The sequence below is a fragment of the Glycine soja genome, chromosome 20 (genome assembly GCF_004193775.1).
Source record: "Glycine soja cultivar W05 chromosome 20, ASM419377v2, whole genome shotgun sequence".
NCBI classification, from domain to species: Eukaryota; Viridiplantae; Streptophyta; class Magnoliopsida; order Fabales; family Fabaceae; genus Glycine; species Glycine soja.
The window spans coordinates 41281898-41302370 of NC_041021.1; the positions used below are offsets into that span (position 1 = coordinate 41281898).

Sequence of the window (20473 nt, forward strand, 5' to 3'; positions counted from 1 at the left end):
TATCATGATTTTTTTGTTCAAAATTCTTTAACTTACTATTAAACTAATAAAAATTATTCTTCTTTATTTATATCATTACTTCGTATTTGAAATTTTGGTATACCATAGCACTCCTCGTATGAAATTTCAGTAACTAAGTGCAAGCTAACCTGTGGGTTGCATATATCTATTCAAACCATTAGAACATGGGTTCGAATGGGACATCAAATAAAAAAAATTTAATGCATGCTTATATATGCAATTCTTTCCAAAATTATGTATTTTTATCATTTAATGCAAACACTTCTTTTGTCATTTTTTTATTCTTACATTGATTAGGCTCATTTTACCGTAAGAAATTAAGAATGCGAAATCAACATACTATAATACATGGTTGTTAGGAATCGATCTAACTTGTGTAATTTTAACGTAATTGTCTCCATAATTTTTTTTATAAACATAATAATCATATTAATTACAAATTGTGTCCATAATCTTTATATATATAATAAATGTTTAATTATATTTTTATTTCTATAGTTATAATAATTTTCCTTTTTAGTCTTTATAATTATAATTTTTGAGTCTTTTGATTTTCACAGTTTAAAATCCTAGCATCTTTTTTTTAATAACATTTAAAACAACTACAAAACTGATAGTTGTTACAAATATAATGACCAAAAGGTAATTTTTTACGAGAATTAATTTATAATAAAAGAATTAATTTACAATATGAATATTATATATTCATCTTATAAATTAATTCCAATTTCCAACTTCCAGCAACTTTGGACAAAATTATACAGATATTTTTCAATTTCCAACAACTTAATTTTTTTTAAAAAAAAAACTTGAGAATTTCTCCATCCAAGACTAAAGAAACGTGGATCGGGCTGGGTTACCAACCTGACCCAACTTTTAAAATGTAGATGATGCTTGTTTTAGATAATCCTTCACTCCTTGCTTTTTTGAGCTTCAAATACAAGCTACCCCTTCTTTTCAAAACCCTAATTCCTCTTTCTCTTCCAATCTCATTTCTCAAGATCGGCTTCGCTGCTTCCTCAGGTGAGCCTCTCTATTCTGTTCTCTCGCCCGATCACTTTGTTTCACTTTCTGATTCTTTAATTTCGACATTCACGTTCCACCTGATCTGCCTGATGATTTTCCTAGCTTCGAATTATGCGTTTTTTCGTTCTCTCTGGCATCAGATGTTATGAATCATACGTAATTTGTGTGCCTTCTGCGGTTACTTTTGCATGACAAACTAGAATTCCAGTTCCCGATCTCTGTATGTCTCAAATATCTAAATTAAACATTCTCAGATGGATGGTTTATTGATTGATATCAAATAATAGTTCGTTACAAATATTGATTGTGGTTGTTATGGCTAGAATTTATTTATTTTTTGGTACTTTTTTCTATCTTATAATTGAACATCAGTTGTTGCCATGCCTGTGATCAGATTGGAATTTTATTGTAGTAGTTGGTTTGTTGCAGAATATGAATAATATTCAGATGGAAAATTAACGAATGGTTTGCTGTTTGTTTTATTAACATTATATCTTGATTATCCTGATTATTGTGATGAGGATATGAGTGCATGTAATTGTATGTCCTGTTTCTTTTTGTCTCATATGATTTGATTTCGCAGGAATTATGTCTTTTGTGCGGAATTATCAAGCAGAAGATTGTAGTTTACATAGTGGTTACTGGTCCACCTTTGATGGAAACAACTTTGGCAACAGCAATAGGAAAAGAAGCAGGAACAATTATTATAACAGGAACTGTAACATTTACAATGACAACCGGACAAAATTTGGGGACCATGGTTGCAACTTTAATTTTTACACAGCTGATCATGCTAATTATGTTAGATATGATGCTGTTCCATCATCTTTGAAAAGGAGAAAATATTCAGTGCCTGCTTGGCAAGAAAGCCAGCAATACTATGTTCCACCCATGGTCCATGACAATATCCCTTCATCCTATAATTTCCAAGGTCCTCCTACAAGATCTGATGGTGATGCCTCTACATCAGCTAGCTGCAAGCGTGATTGCTCTATTTTTGAAGATGATAAGCCTGTCTTCATGTCTAGGGACGAAATTGATAGACACTCTCCATCAAGAAAAGATGGTATTGATGTACATCATGAGACACACTTGCGGTACTCCTATTGTGCCTTCCTTCAGAATCTTGGAATGCGTCTTGAGCTGTAAGACTCGTATTACTTGCCATACACCCACACCCACACACAAACTGGGAGCGTGTCAGGTGAAAACTCATAATTATCGTGAGAAATGAGAACATTTTATAACTTTGGATTAAAATGACAGGCCAGGTTGCTTGTTTAATTACAGCTTTTATGTGATTTTTTTCCCTTTTAACTAAAATCGAGCCAGGTTTTTAAAAGATCAAATGATATTTGCAATTGAAGAATCAACCTGAATAGCTAATTTTAATTTGATGGTTATAATTACATGTTCTCATTTCTCAGGATAACTATGGTTCTCACCTGATACATTATGCATATGTTATAATTACGAGTGATGTTCTTGGTTACTTGATCTTGGTTTGTAGATAAAATTGCTATGGTTCTCATTGCTATTTGGCACTAGAATAAAGTCGTCATGATCCTTTTGCAGGCCTCAAAACATCATTGGGACAGCTATGGTTCTGTGCCACCGTTTCTTTGTTCGACAATCACATGCTTGCCATGATAGATTTGTGAGTTTTCATTTGTTCTTTAGCTCTGAATACATGTTTTACTTTTCTTACTGAATGTTTCAGTGAAAACCACATCATCCGAAGGTTTCTCTCTACTTTTAGATATGCACAGAAATTTTGTTATGAATTTGTTTGATTAGTTAGTGCTTGGTATTTCATTTAAATTAATTGTGTAATGTTATTTGTAATTTGTTCCTTCGAGTTGCATTTCTATGGCCAAGCTGATTATCTTTTCATTTTGATCTGTGTTGCAGTTGATTGCTACTGCTGCTCTTTTTCTTACTGCAAAGTCAGAGGAAGCTCCACGTCCTTTGAATAACATATTGAGAACATCCAGTGAAATTTTACATAAACAAGATTTTGCTTTGTTGTCCTACCGGTTTCCTGTTGTGAGTATAGTTCATACTACCTGAAATCTCTTCTTTTTTATTATTACCTGTAGAAGGCATGCAAACCAAATAATAGCCTCTATTAACTTGCATATGGATATGTCTGGTATACCTATAAAATTGCCCATGCATTTGTTTGCTGATTCACAATCAAATTTCAGACTGGTATTATTTTCTAATAGAATTTTAACTCGAATTAGTAAAATTTTCTCTTGATATATCCTTTTTCTTCCTCATAGTTGAATACTAATTAAACTTCGATTTTAATTTTTATTTTTATTAACCTGATTTGAGTTGTTTCACAGGATTGGTTTGAACAGTATCGGGAGCGGGTGCTTGAGGCTGAACAACTGATACTTACTACTCTAAATTTTGAACTCAATGTGCAACATCCATATGTACCTCTTACATCTGTTCTTAACAAATTAGGTCTATCAAAGACTGTTTTGGTGAATCTGGCATTAAACTTGGTCAGTGAAGGGTGAGTTTTCTTATTTTTCAATCTTTTACTTTATGATTTCAGTAGCAATGTTTGTTTATACCATTCATTTTGAGGACAAAACTAGTTGGCTCAAATCAAATCTGTATGCAATGTTCTGAGCTGTTGGCTGATGTCCTCTTCATGTATTCCATTTGTTGGTTCTGACTAGGCTCTTGTTATCTAACCGAGTTACTGGAATAAAAAAACCTAGTGTAGGAAACAGGACATGGGGCATTGGGTGTTAAATCTCAACTCAAGCAATAGAATGCCTTGAGGTCTGGAGATCTAGTGGCTGAGGAAGATACCTTGGTGTCTCCCCTTCTAAATTTTGGTTCAAAATAGTGTTGATTCTCTCAATATTTTGCTTTAGCCCAACTTCTCTGTGTAGCTATTCTGTCATGGGATATTGATTGTTTTGGCATCCATATAATTGCAGGATCTTCACAAGATTAGCGTGCTGGCCTGTATGATATTCTTAGCTGGCGGATTGATATGCTGTTCATCAAAAGTTTTGTTTTACATCTGAAGTTGAACTGCTGATGTCTAATGGATTGCTTTATCTTGAAATATGTCCCATCAACTTTTATTTCGGCTAGCCAAGCTAGCCACAAGAGCCCTAACCTGCCAACCCAGATTTTGTCTCTAACCCTCAACACCTTCTAGTTTATGCTGATTTTCATTAGCCAAATGGGCTCTATATAATTTTAGTAACTTGGGTTGAAAGAAGATCATAAAGTGATTTGACAATCAGTAACCAAAAAAATGAAAGAGAGAAGCAAACAGCCTGAAATTCAAACATGGAATGAATCTTTTATTGTTCTGAACAAGTTTTGGTCAATAATTACCCATTGGTCAAAATGAGGCTTTTGAACTAGATTGAACTTATTATGTGGAGGAAAATAGAGGTCTTCTCTACTGCTGGTTTATTTTTTACTAAAGAGTCAGAGTATCTCTGGTACTGTGTTTTTGTTTATTCTCTTTAGTACCATATGTTATCAATGGCGAATGGAAGAATTAGGCGGAAGGCCTAAATTCTGTCATATAAACACGGCATGGCAGCCTATGGTGCCACCATAGTTGGCCTCCCTTTACAAATTGCCTATGGCTAAAAATCCACCCTGCCAATTCTGCCATGGCTCCGACATTTAACAATGGATTTGGGAGAAAACTGTTTCTAGGACAAATCTGCTGATAAAATTCTCTTTTGAAGTGTTTCCGTTGTGGTCAGTTTAATTGCCAACTTTTGGCTTTGTGAAACATTTCTTTTCTTAATTTCCCCCTCATTTCCAACCTCAATGAATATTTTGCTAACTCAAATGGATTAGTTAAATCATATTTGTTTTTCCCCCCAGGTTTTTTAAATTTGAATTTAATTTTGTTCCCTTTTCAATCTATAAGATGCTTTCACTTTATCCAATAATTTATTGATGCATCTAAAAAAGAGTTTGACGTGACAACCATGGCACAAACAAAGGCTTTGTTGTTGTTTGTTTGTTAACTGAAAATTGTGAGAATTACTTCCTTGTAGTGTTGATTTGTTTAGTTTTAACATTAGGCATTGTTCATGATTTTGATAGGTTCTTCTTGTGTGTTAAAACATAGATTGCGGAAGTTATTGAAAATCTGAAACGAGAAGCCATTTAGTGTTCAACTTTTGAAGTAGATGTCCTAAAGCTTAAATATTTGACACTATCATTCTATGATTTTGCCCCTCTTACTCATATTTACTGAATATAATTATGGTTATGTCACCCCCCCCCAAAAAAAAATCATGCTGAAGTTGGCTCACACTTTACTTTCCTTCATGTCATTTGGCATCTGGTGGTCCTTTCTTTAGATGTCTGCCTTAGTTCTTTGAAAATGTTATTGGTTGGAGAGGTTGATCTTTATTATGATTTAAATGCCTCAGCATCTTCATGAAATATCAATACTAATGGTACCAGTGTTATTTGTTGGTATGGCTGGCCTGCTAAATTTCAATGGATTATGCATAGAAGAGATTTTGCTTCTGTCTTTAGTTAAATTGCTCAAATGTTTTGATGACTCCAAAACCTTCTTTGTTGGATGGGTTGTTGTGGACAGTGGCTCTGTCTTTATGCTTTTAATTCTTAAGGAAATTTTGTACTATTGTATGGTGTTGGTCCTAGCAGCCTTTCTTTTTATCCTTCTTCTCCAATATGATTTACAGTTAATACCTTCATTGCTTCTGAAAGTTCTGCACAACTAGTTTGAAAGTTATAATGTACTGGATTTCCTGTGCTCAACCTCGAAAGACAAGGAGGATTAAAAAAGTGGAACTTTTCTTTTTCCTGTTCTGTTTTTATCCCTGTTCCTCTTAAAAAGGGTCAGTGGGTATTTCAGGTGGCTGTGATGTAGTGGTTCTATGCAGCCTACATACCTTGTCATAAGTCGAAAATATTCCATTTAAAGGGTAATCATGTGCAAATTTGGGCTTTTGAAAAATAGTGCTAGACTGGTTAGGGTTTGCTTGTAGAAGTTTCTTTTTCTTTTTTGGGAAGGGGGTTGCCCCGAAGCCGTTTATCGTTACACCCTAAGGTCACAATAAGGATCTCCCAATTGTTGAAACAGTTAGAGATGTGCTTGAACAGTGAGACATATTTGTCAATACTAATCAATCTTTATAAATTTGTCCTTGTGCCTTCCACGTATGCCAAAGTTTGTACTAAACTCATCAACTAGCTTTCTGCTTCAAATTGTTATATTTGGGCAAGGGTAATCGATAATTTCTCTTCTTTTCTTTTTGCTTTCTTTTTTTGATGTTATTGTCTAGTGAGTTTTGAACTTCTAATTTACACTTGCAACATGAACATTCATTGGATTTGTTCTATAGTGTGTTGAATAAGTTGCATTCATAGTCAACATTCCTATATGCATGGTAGCTAGGCTCTCCAGGTCAAAATATTGAGAAGATATGGCATTGGCATTAGCTTTGAAAGATTCAATTGTTAGCAATATGCAGCACAGCACTCCATGCATGCTTTCTCTTTTTAGTTGCATAAATTTCTGGAGTTTAGAGCCCCCACAGCACAGTTGGGTCTGGAAGTCTGATAAATTCTCTAGATGAGTATAAAATATTGCTATAGTTTGGTACTCTTATCAGCAATCCTGCACAGATTCTTGGAATTGTATTCTTCCTGAGTTGCTGCTTTTCTAGTTGGTAAGGAAAACTTAATAAATTTGTGTTTTCCTCTTGGTATGAATCTTGAATACTATTTGTATTATATTACTGCTCATTTTAATAGATGACATGATCTGTCATGGTGGGAACATATGCTAAGTTGGTGCCTCGGATGGTTAGTTTGACTATTTATGAACCTCTATTGTATTAAGCAATGCTGGTTGTAGTGGTGTCTGTCTTGTATGGTCTACTGATGCAGAAAATTGTTTTGCAGGCTTCGGAGTTCTCTGTGGCTTCAATTTAAACCCCATCATATTGCTGCTGGAGCTGCATATCTTGCTGCCAAGTTTCTGAACATGGATCTCGCAGCTTATCAGAACATCTGGCAAGAGTTCCAGACAACACCATCCATACTTCAAGGTATCCTGCACCCACTTCCCCGTTCTAATTTTCAAGCAACGTTGCTGGATTTATTGTTCTGTTCTGAAATGATCAGTTCAGTAACAATAGATAAGTGCATTGCAGTTTTTTAAGATTGACATGTATTTTGTATCTTCCTTTACTAGTTATTAATATTGGTTCTCGCATTGATGCAGCTGTCTCGCAGCAATTAATGGAGCTCTTTTAAAAGTATGGAAGAACTGGATTACAGCATCCTTCTTAGTGGAGTAGATTTTGAGTATATATAATTCAAAATGTCACATACTTTGGAGGGAGAGATTAGGAACTACGACATAGGATTTTAGTGGGTGTGACCTACGGATTTTTATGTTTTACCAACTTCTCTGAATTCTCTGCTAAAATGTCGAGCATGCTTTGCGTTCATTTTTGTTGATGCTTTGTGATCTACTGTCAGTGTCATAATATCAATCATGGTCGTGTTTAGTGAATGAAGAGCCTATCCTTGAAAGCACACAGATTTGTAACACGTGTTCGCAACAGTTATTGGGTTCGGAGGTTAAAATTTATTTTTTGCTGCCTTTCTGACCCTGCTTTATGGTACGAAAGGAAAATTAATTTGTTTGTGCCTAGAGAATAAAGGTAAAGTTTTCTAAATACTTGGCACATAGAGGAATATCACCAGAGTTTTGTGCAGTAGTTTATTATATAAAAAGTGGAATCAACCTAACTCCTATGGGTTGGTTTATTACGAGTTATTCAAAAAGTGACGCAACTTAATCCAGCCCATGTTTTTGTGAGTAATTGGTGATGGGTATCACAAACTGATTTATCTAATTATAAAATAAAAAAATACAAAATAGAATATAAATAGAAAAATATAAATATACCAACTCAATAAGAACTTAAATAGAGGCAGTGCTTATGCGGAGCTTTTTTATAAAAACCTTACTTCGAATCTCATCAGTTGTGAAAAGTTAGTTAATAACTTTTTAAAATTTTCTCAATTGATTTAGTGCATGTTTGGTTTGTAGAGTAGGTATTGAGTATATCCAACGGATAATGCATTTAGTTCGTCAAATAAGTTGGTTCTAGATTAAATATTACATTCTTTTTATTATATTAACATAATAAACAATTAATTTTATGTTTTTTTTAAACTGAAAAGTGAAATCAAACAAATTTTACTCATTATTAAGAGTTAAGGTTATCTCTTAAAATATGCTAGAGTTGATTTTAAAAGAACCACTTTTGATTTTTTTTTTTTGTTACATAAGAACTGCTTTTGAATGGTTGAATGTTATCAAGATTCAAGCCTAAATTAATCTCAAGTTAATAATAAATGTATTATTAAAATATGTGTCTATACCAAAAAGTGTGATTTTTTGAACTTAAAAACAAAAAGAGTCGGCGAGAAGAAAAAAAAGCCAAGTTAAGTCTAATTTATTTTTGTAACCAGAATTTTAATTCTTGTAAATGCACATGCTAAATTTAAAAAAAATTGTCAAATTTTAATAAAATAATTTCCACAAAAAGGAAGAAAAAATCAATTACGCTCTCATAAGTTGTATATAAAGACCGTTATATCTATATATATATATATATATATATATATTAAGGATAATATAAAAAGTGAGTTAATTAAGAAAATGTAAAAAGTAAAGTTTAAAAGTCTCTTTGAGTACTTAAATATATAATATAAGAATTACTTATTTTAGTCTTTAAAAATGTTAATGTAAAGAAATGAGAAAGAAACATTCCAGCCACCTATCCTCTCAATCTGTCATTAATGATATGTTTGGAGGAAAGGAAAGAAAATAATAAGGAAAAAATATAGATAACGATATATTTTCTATTTTGTTTGATTGAAGAAAATAAATAAATTATTAGTGATAAATATTTTAAATTTATTTATTTTCTCATTTTTCTTTCAATTCAAATTTTAAAATTTCTTTTCACTCTTATTTTCTTACCTTCAATGAGTAAATTCTAAATCCATTGGACTTAAAATATAATTAGTTTATCAGAAGACAAAGGAGAAAGCCAGCCCACTCAGTGACAAAATGTTATTATACGATTATGTTCTAAATATTGTCTTGTACGTGAATGGGTTAAGAAATGACCTTTTCATTAAAAGGATATACATTGAGAATTTGAGATAAGAATTCAAAGTGCGAATATGAACACCAAACTCATCCATCTGAATATGCTTTCATTTTTGTTGCAACTTGCAAGCTTCAATAAACGTGTTTTACTGTTAAGGTATTTTCGCGGTCATACCCAAAACTTTTTTTTAGAATATCTTAGAATTAGAATTGAGTTTTGTTCGTGTCGATACGTTCACAAATTATGTTCAAGAATCAAGAGGCACGCCCATAAATGCTTGATAAGAGTATCAATTTTTATTTTATTTTTTATTTAGTCCGGACGATCGAATCCTAATACCAATTCTTTTTGTAATCATTAATCTTTTTTGATCCGCAAAAATAAAAACAATGTCAAAAAATTTATCATAATTAATACACTTTCTCAATTAATTAAACTAAACTTTTGACTTATAATCATTAAACTAAGTCAAGTAGATTACTTTAAAAAAAAGTTAAGTAGATTATTTGTTATTTTAAAAAAAATTTAAAAATAAATTATTAATAAATATAATATAATTTATTAAATAAATTAAATTCTTCAAATTTTTTGATGAGTAGTTCTTTGACTTTTGTGAAGTGATTAAAGATGTTTTATATGTAATGAAAAGGAAAAAGGCATAAAAAGTAGCTGATGTTTATTTGATCCGGATTCTTTATCCCGTGTGTATATGCGAGTAATGGGTGTGCTTTTCAATGATCGCGGGATAGTTCAGTCACCATTATTCTAAATGATAAAGGAAAAAAATGCACTTTATACTGTTAATTAATCATAAAAGATGGTCATTATATTAATTATCGTCGACCACTAAATAAATTAAATGATTTTGTTTTTATTTAATTATAAAAATATATATCTGATTTACTTTCCTTTCGAAAAAGTGATAGAGAGAAAAGACAGGATTTCCAAAGATTCCATTTCTTAAATCCTTCTTTCACAACTAAAGTTAGCGATATAAGACAGCAGATAAACTTCATAACTTCAATCGTTTTCTTTTCTTTCCACCCTTAAAAACACCCCAATCAAATATAAAAAAATTAAACAAATATAAACCATACAAGAAAGAAATTATAGTATTTTATAAAAAATATTAAACAAATTATAACGTTTAATATATTTTAAAAATTTAAAATTATAACTCACTAAAATACTCATTAAAATAAGTAAGTGCATATTAATATTTGTAAATATTAATACTCACTTCGTTTTAGAAATAAAAAATATGCTATTATGTTAAATATGGGATATTAAACTACTGCAATTCAGTAATTTCATAGACAAAACTTTGTGCTCTTTTTAATTTTAATTTCAATAAATGAATATAAATATAATTTATTTACATTTGAAATTTGAAAACATAAAAACATGTAATTGAGAAATAAAAAAAAATTGAAAAAAGTTGTCGTTACCTTGTCTTGCGTGCCGGTTCTTGCGTCTAATCTCGTTCATCTTCCAATCCCATCCAGATAACTATACAAACTAGTCCTTCTCTCCCTCCCTCACCAAAACGCCACTTGTCGATTGTCGTTTAGATCCCATGGATCACACGCCTGCTGCGCAACGTCGTCTCAAAGCCATTCACGCCCACCTCACCGCTACCGCCACCGCCGATGACTCTCCCTCCCACCTCGAATCCAACACCACCGCCGGCGAATTCTTCTCCGGTACCCCCCCCCCTCTCTTCTTTCCTCATTTTGCACTTACGTATCTCACTTTGGAAAGTTGCACGATAGTGACGTTAAACTTTTCTCTCTTTCTGTTGGATCATGTTCTGTGTTTTTTTTTTTTTTTTAAATTTTTGTTTGCGATTAGAAGTGAGTTGTCGCTTTTGAACTTGAGATGGGAGAAAAAAAATAGCAGAAAGTACGGATTGGAGGAGAAGATTCGTGTTGTCACTTTTTCTAGGGGCACTTAAAAAAAACTCATAGCTCATTGGAGGGTTTTGTGAATGAATATAGTCATGTCTATTTATTTGTTATCTTCGATTCGTGTGCATTTCGGAACCATTCCGACGTGTTTCCTTTTTTTTTCATATTCATAGAATTTTTTTTTGAAGGCATTGATAGAATAGAATGATAGCCTTTTTTTTTTTTGGAATTCAAATTCAATGGAATATTCACATTACGCGAAAGTATGGGCCGAGATTTTGGTTGTAATAAATGTTTTGGTGAAACGACTATTGAGTTACACTCAGAATTGGACAAACCTGAATGAATGGTTCATGTATCGGTTCCTAGTTTCCACTTCATTATCTTATTTATCTGGTTTCTGGGGGCTTCCTTACTCTTTTTTTAAATTTTTTTTTATTCAATTATTTACTCGGAAGCTGGGTGAAGGTTGAATGGTGTAGTGCAGACTGCAGAAATTTTAGCTCCTGATGTCTCGATAGTTATCATGCATGATGAGTCTTGACTTCCTACAGTCAAGTTATGTGATCTGGGCCAATCACATTTTGTACTTAATTGTTAATTAACTGTGATAATTACTTTTTAATTAATGATGTGATTGGCCTAGTGCTCTCTGAATTTTATTCAGATTTATTTTACATTTTTTGGAGGCAATGATAGGAGCTAAGGCTCAAACCAGAATGCTATTTGTCATTATTTGGTAACACATTCTGTTTCTCAAAGGTTTTCATATTCATAAAACTGACATTTTTTCACTGTCAGTCATATCACTCTAAGGTGACTATATTCATAATACTGGCATTTGTTCAACCTATCTCACAACTTGGGAATTTTTTCTATCCATTGACTAATGAATCTTTTCATATGCCTGGCTTATTGGTATTATTACATTACCTTCTTGTAATTTATTTGTTTGATATCATTAGCTTTGATCTTTACTTCTGGGCAGAACAAGGGTATAGTGTTGTACTCCCAGAGAAATTACAAACAGGAAAGTGGAACGTTTACAGGTATACCTCTTCCAATGTTCTTGATCTTGATTTTTTACATCATTCAGGGGCCAAATTTCTGAGTATGGTATTGTTTTTAATTCTTTCTGGCAGATCTGTACGATCTCCTCTGCAGCTGGTGACCAAGTTTCCTAATCATCCTGAAATTGGTACCATGCATGATAATTTTGTGTGAGCATCACTCCTTTTTCTATGAAGAGTTTAGCTTTGAACTTCATAAGATTGACAAGCAATCTCTATCAACAGTATTTTAATTAAAAAAAACCATGCCTAAGAAATTGATATGTATTTTGTCAAACTCTGTTAATGATAGGCGTTCAGTTGACACCTTTCGAGACTACAAATATCTGGGAACACGTGTCCGTGTTGATGGAACTGTTGGGGAGTAAGCAGCTCCATTGTCAACCTATGACACTTTCTGGGCCTTCTTCGTTTTTTCATTCAAATTTACTTAGCATCCTTCTCATCATTTCCATTTTTCCTTCACTTTTTAAGGTACAAATGGATGACATATGGAGAAGCAGGTACGGCCCGGTCAGCAATAGGTTCTGGTTTGATTTATTATGGAATCCAAAAGGTGAATGCTAGATTGTAGTTTCATGGCTGATCATTATTTCATTTTTTACAAAGTATCATGTAACCATTGGTTTACATGTTCTTTTTTAGGGCTCCAGTATTGGGTTGTATTTTATTAACAGACCTGAGTGGCTCATTGTTGATCATGCTTGCTCTGCATACTCATTTGTATCAGTGCCTCTGTATGATACTCTTGGTATGTTGTCTACAATTTATCTGGAAATTTCTTTTCTTACATATCTACCTTGGCCTTACCTTCAGATTTAACAGCAAGAAACTGCTTGTTCTGTAGGTCCTGATGCTGTCAAGTATATTGTTAGTCATGCTGTTGTGCAAGTTATATTCTGTGTACCTGAAACATTAAATTTAGTAAGTATATGTGAGCTTCATTGTAACATAGCATATCCCTTCTGTTAACTTTATAGTGAATCCTGTAGAATCATTAGTACCCATTTTGATGACTTAGTGTGAGCTTGATGGATTTCCATGTGCAATTACTCTGCATTGAGTATACTTTTTGGCTTCTGGACCATGTGTGTGTGAGATATTAAGCTAATCCAAACACACTAAGATGATTAACTTCTGCAGATCAATCAGATTTGCTAAAACAAAGAAGCCTATTTGAATAAAACAGTTTTGTATTTTTAAAAACATAAAAAGAAAAACAAAATTTGTTGTCAATCCCCGTCCATTCCTTTCATTTTCATCTCTCTTTCTAACCTGCTGAAACGGTTGACAATGCTTGGCATTCTGGTCACAACAGAGTGATGCAGCAGTGGAAATTGGTTGATGGTGTGAGGCATTCCCGGAATAGCAGAGTGATGCTGCAGTGGCGGTTAGTGGATGGTAGCATGGCTAGGATGGTGGTGAGGGATCCAATGATGCTGTGGTGAGGTGACCAATGACATGCATGGGCCACCAAGACGGAAGTGTGACAGTGACTTGCTGTTGGTGGTCGTTTTTGGGGTTTACTGGTTCTTCATTGATGGTCCAAAACATGGTGGATCCCTAACGAGGAGAGATTGATGGAGGTTTCAATGGAGGTGAAGTTGTTAGGGAGAAGGAGTGGATGTGAAAACTAAACAGATTGTGTTCTTGTCTTTTGTTCTCAGAAATGGTTTTCAAAACTATTTACAGAACAGTTTTAAAAACAAAAGGATTTAACAGTTTTAAACAGGTCCTAAATAATTGCTTTTTCAGCAACCCCCTCCACTTGTCAGTGCTCAATAAATCTGTAGAATGGGAATGTAAGAATTTTCATCTCAATTTCCTATTCACCCAAGGAGTCAAGTTCCAGTGATTACAGGCTGATGTTTCAGTTAAAAGCTTTTCAAGTTTAATTTTATATTATGTTTTGTTATCAAGGTATACAGTAGACACAATTGTTGAATATATGTTATGAGGATGATAACCTTTTATTTTTGGAGGACATTTTTTTTGTTATCCTCATTGTGATTGGCGTAAACTAATTAGTTATCCAGTCATGAAATGAAATGTAGCCATGATCATAACCACTTTAGTTTAGTTTATGTTGTTAGCATATTATATATAACTTCCGGTCTTCTTTTGCTAAAACTTATTTATCACATCACCTGCCATTGCAGTTGCTGAGCTACTTGTCTGATATTCCAACCGTACGTCTAATTGTGGTATGTGTGAATTTATGGCTTATGTTTGAAATTAAATGTTCACTTACAAAGTAAAACATGCTGATTTTTAGTTAGTATGCAGGTAGTTGGAGGTATGGATGATCAAATTCCATCAGTTCCTTCATCAACTGGAGTTCAGGTTATTACATATTCAAAGCTACTTAATCAGGTAATGTTATTGTTTTCTGTGTCAAATAATGTTGATTTTATGGAGCAATACATAGTGTGTTCATATGATATTATCACCTTCCCTGAATTAGTAAAGAAATGTCACTTCTGTGGTGCTCTTTCTATCTATCTATTGTGGTGTATCAGTTTTAAGTTCATTTTGTAAATGGTCTTGCTATGGATTTGATCTGCTGCTATTTATTATGTTTATTACCTCATTGTTTGTGTGGTTTTGACTTAGGGACGTAGCAACCTTCAGCCCTTTTGTCCACCAAAACCTGATGACATTGCAACCATTTGCTACACAAGTGGTACAACTGGAACCCCAAAAGTACGTAGGTTCCCGTAGAATTATGGTTTACTTTTTCTTGGTGATATATTTCCCCCCTAAAATGTTGTCTTTGCTTATAGTAGCTACACAAAGCATTTCTTTTTCATCTTTCTACTAAACAAATTCTGGCCAGGGTGCTATCTTGACCCATGGAAACTTTATTGCAAGTGTTGCTGGGAGTACTATGGACGAGAAATTCGGCCCTTCTGATGTGTGAGTCTTTTATAATCATATACAATGTTCATTGCCATTTTCTGGCTGATAGTTTATTCTAATGTCTTTACCTTAATTTCTTTTGATTTTCAGTTATATATCCTATCTCCCTTTGGCACACATTTATGAGCGAGCAAACCAGGTCATGACAGTACATTTTGGCATTGCAGTGGGATTCTACCAGGGGGTGTGTCTTTGACAAATTAAACTTATTTATTTCTCTTTCATTTTGTTTATGTCTACTCATTTTGAACGAGCTTATGCTTTTATGAAAAATCAATGTGTTGTAATATAAGTGCTGCTTTAGACTTGTATTGCATGAATCTGGTGATTAACTGATTGTAGCTACCTAGTTTTAAAATAAGATTGAAATAAAGACGTCTCTTACAATACACTGTAGCATAAGGAGCCCATGCAATATTTTTTTGTCGAACATATTTACATTGTCATACTTGCCATTTCATGAAATGCTGTATTGGTCCATAAAAGATTTGTCAAATAGCAGTCTTTTATTATAGTATTCTTGTGTTCCATATATGCATATGTATGTATGTATGTATGCATGGATTATAATGCAGCCTAAAGTGTAGAATTTCTAAATAATAGCAATCTTTTGTGCTTGACTGTTATTTTGTCTTTTCTGGTTGTGTAATTTACTTTAGTCCACTACCTTATATAATGTGATTAATTTAGATTTTACGATAGTTACTATTGTTTCACTATATTTTGCAATATTATCAGATTAGCATAACATTTTCTTTTTAACATTCGTATGCAGGATAGTATGAAATTAATGGATGACATAGCTGCTCTAAGACCTACTGTCTTTTGTAGTGTTCCTCGGCTATATAACAGAATATATGCTGGGTAGAGTAACTATACATTTATACTGTACTTTATAGCACTGTTTGTTAGCTTCATGTGTGTTCATTGTACCATTCAATTGGATTTTTTTTTACAGTATTACTAATGCTGTTAAAACATCTGGTGGTCTGAAGGAGAGACTATTTAATGCTGCCTACAATGCTAAAAGGCAGGCTTTATTGCATGGTAAGATATATTCACAATGATTGATCTTTTGCATAACATACATTTATATAGTTATTTTGCCTGACTTATTCATTATATCAGGACACTGTAGTGCCCTATATATTGATTCTAATTATACGCCAAAACCTTGGTTGTTCCCCTATCCTCCATTTGTTGGTGGTTACAAACTCCTTGTTTTTATGCAAGATTCTTGCCCTACTCCATTTTTATTTCTAGTAGTGGGTTGAATCTTATTTTCAACTATAGTAGCGTATTTGTTTTCCTAATTTGTTGTTTGTCATTTAAATAGCTGGAAAAGTTCTCTTAGAATGATAGATATGTCCAAAAATTTGTAACTTATGATTTTAGCTTAAAATTTTGAATCATTTAAAAGAAAACTTACTTTCATCATCCATATTTTCATTTATTTCAGGGAAGAACCCATCTCCAATGTGGGACAGATTAGTTTTCAACAAGATAAAAGAAAAGCTTGGAGGACGAGTTCGGTTTATGGCATCAGGTGCCTCACCTTTATCACCTGATATCATGGAATTTTTAAAGATGTAAGTTTTGCATAATATGTATAAATTACTAAAGAGAACACTCCTCTTATTATTATTTTTAATCAATTTTTCCTTTCTGAATATTATGTATACCTATTTTGCAGTTGCTTTGGTTGTCGAGTGACTGAAGGATACGGAATGACAGAGAGTACTTGTGTTATAAGCTGCATCGATGAGGGTGACAAACTTGGTGGTCATGTAGGCTCTCCTAATCTAGCCTGTGGTGAGTACTTAGTAAGAATTCCACATCAAATAGCTTGCAGTACATTTGTGATTTAACCTGCTTGATTATATTTTAGGTGATATGTGATGTACCGTGATCATGAACTGGCCACATTTTATTTTATTTTATTCAAGAAAATTAGTAGCATCATCCCATCATTTGTAGTTATTCAAAATGTTCTTCCCTTTCAGTGCATGAAACACCGTGTCTGGTAATCCTGAAAAAGTGGATTTGAACATTTCTTCTTCGCCCTCCTTTTATGAAAGAATTTAAAAGATGAAATTATGTTTAATTTATGTCAGCTGTAGCTTTGTTATGCCTAGTGCCAAGAGTTTTGTTCTTTTGTTTCAGAGATAAAACTAGTGGATGTTCCAGAAATGAACTATACATCTGATGATCAGCCCAATCCCCGTGGTGAAATTTGTGTCAGGGGTCCCCTTGTTTTTCGAGGTTATCACAAAGATGAAGCCCAGACGTAATTACCTTTCCTATTCTGTGCTTCTTATGAATGAAATTTACCTTGCATGTTTAAAAGTACTTGAATTTCAATCAAATTGAGCAGGAGAGACGTCATTGATGAAGACGGATGGCTACATACTGGAGATATTGGGACATGGTTACCTGGTGGTCGTCTCAAAATTATTGATAGGTGAGATAGCCTCATTCTAATTAAACTATAATCGATATTTAATAAGAAACATGGCTTAACTTACCACCTGTCATTAAATTGATTTCTGTTTAATACTTTAATTCATCTGGCCACAAGTCTGTTCAATTAGTAGACTTGAATGGCACTTCCAGTGTGAATGTGCTATCTCCTGTAGGTACTTTGTTCAGTGAGTGCTGTTTCTGTAAGACTTATAACTGCATACTGCCTCCATATAACTTTTATATATTTAGCTTCAGTATAGTAAGATGTGCTGGAAACAATGACACCCCTAGTTGCCTGTGTACTTTCTCAGCCCGGGTTTTACAGCATTGACTGAATTTGTCAGGCATATGAATGAAAGCTTACCATGTTGTTGTAGGAAGAAGAATATCTTTAAGTTGGCACAAGGGGAGTACATTGCTCCTGAGAAGATTGAAAACGTATATGCCAAATGCAAATTTGTGGCGCAATGCTTTGTATATGGTATGGAAATAAATCATTCCCACAAATTCAGTGTGTGTGGTCATTTGTACTAGCTTGTTGATGCTTCTTTTTTCTTTGTAGGTGATAGCCTAAATGCTTCTTTGGTAGCTGTTGTCTCCGTGGATCATGATAACTTGAAAGCATGGGCTGCTTCAGAAGGAATAATGGTAGTATAAACTTTAAGTTTGTTTTAATCTTTATTCCGCTTTGTCATGCATGTACTAAAAAGTTCGTCTAGACAGTGTTTAAAAGTTAAAACTTAGTTTTACTTTATGTTTCAAAACTTGAAATGTATTTTTGAATCAGATTACTTTAAGTCTACAATATAGTTTGGAAAATAAGTATGATAAAGACTTGCTACTAATTTTGTGAAAACAAATTTAGTAGAAATTATTTAGCCTAGTAATTTAGAGCCTGCATCTACTTTTGGTTGCTAATAATTGTACCCGAAATAAGGTGAACATTTTCAATTGAGTTGAACTAACTTTTCTTTCACTTAATTGATGAACATACAATTTAACTAACTTTTATTTGATTGGTGATCATACAATTGAATAAAAACTACAAATATTGGATACGGTTTTATCCAAGAAGTTACTTCTGGATCAATTAAGGTCTTTATCACGGTTCTTTATTTTTGGAACTTTTTTTCTTTTTGCAGAAATTCAAATAACAATTAGCCTTGTTGTTTCTTTGCACCTATTTTAGCACATGTGGCTTTTTATTTGTATGATGGCTATTCTATGATCATAGTAAATTACATTGTCATTCTTTGAGGTTTGACAAACTTTTACTAACTGTTTAAAACCTGGGAAGTTTTTATTATGTTAAATCTTAAAACTAGACTGGCCCGTGTAATTTTGAAATCAAGAAAGTAGAATCCTGTATTTTATGTCAAAAATCAAGAGAGGTTCAAGAAATTTCATCATTTTATTTTGCTGCAAAGGGTTGGTGTTAATTTATCGAAGCAGTCTGCAACATTAACTGATACTCTGTTTTGTGGGCATGTGTGCAGTATAATGATTTAGCACAACTTTGCAATGATCCAAAAGCAAGGGCAGCTGTCTTGGCTGAGATGGATGCTGCCGGACGAGAGGCTCAGGTAAGTTATTCATTTTATGTTACACTCTTACCTTATAATTTGGCCTCATCTTTATTAAATATCTGTATCTTTATTTGATACCCTGTAGCTGAGAGGTTTTGAATTCGTAAAAGCTGTCACTTTGGTGCTCGAACCATTTACGTTGGAAAATGGTCTGTTGACTCCGACATTCAAGGCAAGCTTTGAGTCCTAAGATTTTCTGTTTTTCATTTTTAACCTGTTGTGTGTGTGGCAATAAATCATGTTTTGTGTATGTGCATGCAACTTTTCAGGTTAAGAGGCCTCAAGCGAAGGAATATTTCGCAAAAGCAATATCTGATATGTACAGTGAGCTCTCAAGAACTGATACTTCTCAGAAAACGTTGTGAAAATTGAGAGTCTCCCCCCCATCACCAACCACAACATAAAAGAGAGGTAAATAAAGACACGCTACTCATACGCATCGTATGCAACATAGCAGAAGCATCCAATGGGAACGATTTTGCAACTTACTGTTGTATTGTATTGATAATAAAGAGTTGTGCTAGAACCGGAATATGATTCGTAGCATTATTTATGTAGCCTACGCTCCGTTACGTTCAAGTTGCCTTACGCCATTTTTATAATTTTTTCTTCTGAATGATTTTTAATATATTCATTTCTACACTGATAAAAAATATTCATAATCAATAATTCAATAGCTACCCATTCAATAGCATTTTGATTTTTTTTTTTGGTGGGACTTCACTAATATTATTGCGTGTGGGTATTTATGGCATTGGTAATTATTATGGTTTTTGTGAATAAAATAGAGTCAATAATATTTTATGACATTATCTAATTTTTTTTAAAAAGGATATTGATTATTTGTTAAAATTTTATAACGTCTCTCAGGGCAATAATTAAGGGAACCAAAATAAAAGTGTTTAATAACTAGAAAATAATTCACAAAATTTAAAATATACGAATGATCAATATTTATTTTTTAAGTACTCGCATTATTTAATAAATTAAATTAAATACTTTTAACTAGTATTCTTGAAATATTAAAAGAGTTAAAAAAACAGAAATAGAAGTAACTGCAAAGATTTTGCCAATACAAGTAACTGGAAACTAGGAGTACTAGGACTTCTTTTGGTATTCAACAGGGACTGTTTTGCTTGTTAGACATTGTCATGCTCATGCTCCAAAGGTCTTTTTTTTTTTTTTTAACAAACACGTTTTAAACGGCTAAGCAGATTTAAATAGCAGTTAGTAAACGAAGAGCAAATTTCTTTATCAGAAATAACAGATGTTAGTAGTCAGATTCTAATGCTTCGATAAATTCCTTTTCT

General features: G+C 33.1%; 2 protein-coding genes across 5 annotated transcripts; both read left to right on the plus strand.

The window, feature by feature from the left end:
- Positions 1–893: 893 nt before the first annotated feature.
- On the plus strand, positions 894–7691 carry LOC114403256 (cyclin-T1-3-like). Of its 4 annotated transcripts, XR_003664627.1 has the most exons (9): positions 894–1044; positions 1631–2192; positions 2623–2704; positions 2959–3093; positions 3399–3574; positions 4011–6752; positions 6838–6888; positions 6988–7133; positions 7310–7681. XR_003664627.1 is itself a non-coding variant. In XM_028366092.1 (7 exons), exons 1-7 carry the CDS (start codon positions 909–911, stop codon positions 7339–7341), a joined length of 1269 nt encoding a protein of 422 aa, XP_028221893.1. In that variant the 5' UTR covers positions 894–908; the 3' UTR covers positions 7342–7691. The 4 variants fall into 4 exon arrangements, 1 of the variants encoding a protein (XP_028221893.1); XR_003664626.1 differs by having other exon boundaries at positions 6838–7133; XR_003664628.1 differs by lacking the exons at positions 6838–6888; positions 7310–7681 and having other exon boundaries at positions 6988–7092.
- A 2998-nt stretch (positions 7692–10689) lies between these two features.
- On the plus strand, positions 10690–19857 carry LOC114403334 (long chain acyl-CoA synthetase 6, peroxisomal-like). The gene is made up of 23 exons (XM_028366235.1): positions 10690–10921; positions 12114–12174; positions 12268–12345; positions 12488–12559; positions 12670–12751; positions 12841–12946; positions 13043–13119; positions 14355–14399; positions 14482–14568; positions 14809–14898; positions 15032–15111; positions 15205–15298; positions 15890–15978; positions 16073–16161; positions 16574–16703; positions 16808–16926; positions 17278–17401; positions 17489–17575; positions 17955–18058; positions 18140–18225; positions 19074–19160; positions 19249–19335; positions 19433–19857. Exons 1-23 carry the CDS (start codon positions 10795–10797, stop codon positions 19526–19528), a joined length of 2097 nt encoding a protein of 698 aa, XP_028222036.1. The 5' UTR covers positions 10690–10794; the 3' UTR covers positions 19529–19857.
- The last annotated feature ends 616 nt before the right edge of the window (positions 19858–20473 follow it).

Excerpts from the sequence above, each read along its gene's own strand:
- LOC114403256 (XM_028366092.1), top strand. The coding sequence starts at position 909 with ATGATGCTTGTTTTAGATAATCCTTCACTCCTTGCTTTTTTGAGCTTC. Across the intron at positions 1,045-1,630 it reads CGGCTTCGCTGCTTCCTCAG|GAATTATGTCTTTTGTGCGG; the intron begins GTGAGCCTCTCT and ends TTGATTTCGCAG. Across the intron at positions 2,705-2,958 it reads ATGCTTGCCATGATAGATTT|TTGATTGCTACTGCTGCTCT; the intron begins GTGAGTTTTCAT and ends TCTGTGTTGCAG.
- LOC114403334 (XM_028366235.1), top strand. The coding sequence starts at position 10,795 with ATGGATCACACGCCTGCTGCGCAACGTCGTCTCAAAGCCATTCACGCC. Across the intron at positions 12,346-12,487 it reads ACCATGCATGATAATTTTGT|GCGTTCAGTTGACACCTTTC; the intron begins GTGAGCATCACT and ends TGTTAATGATAG. Across the intron at positions 18,226-19,073 it reads CTGCTTCAGAAGGAATAATG|TATAATGATTTAGCACAACT; the intron begins GTAGTATAAACT and ends GCATGTGTGCAG.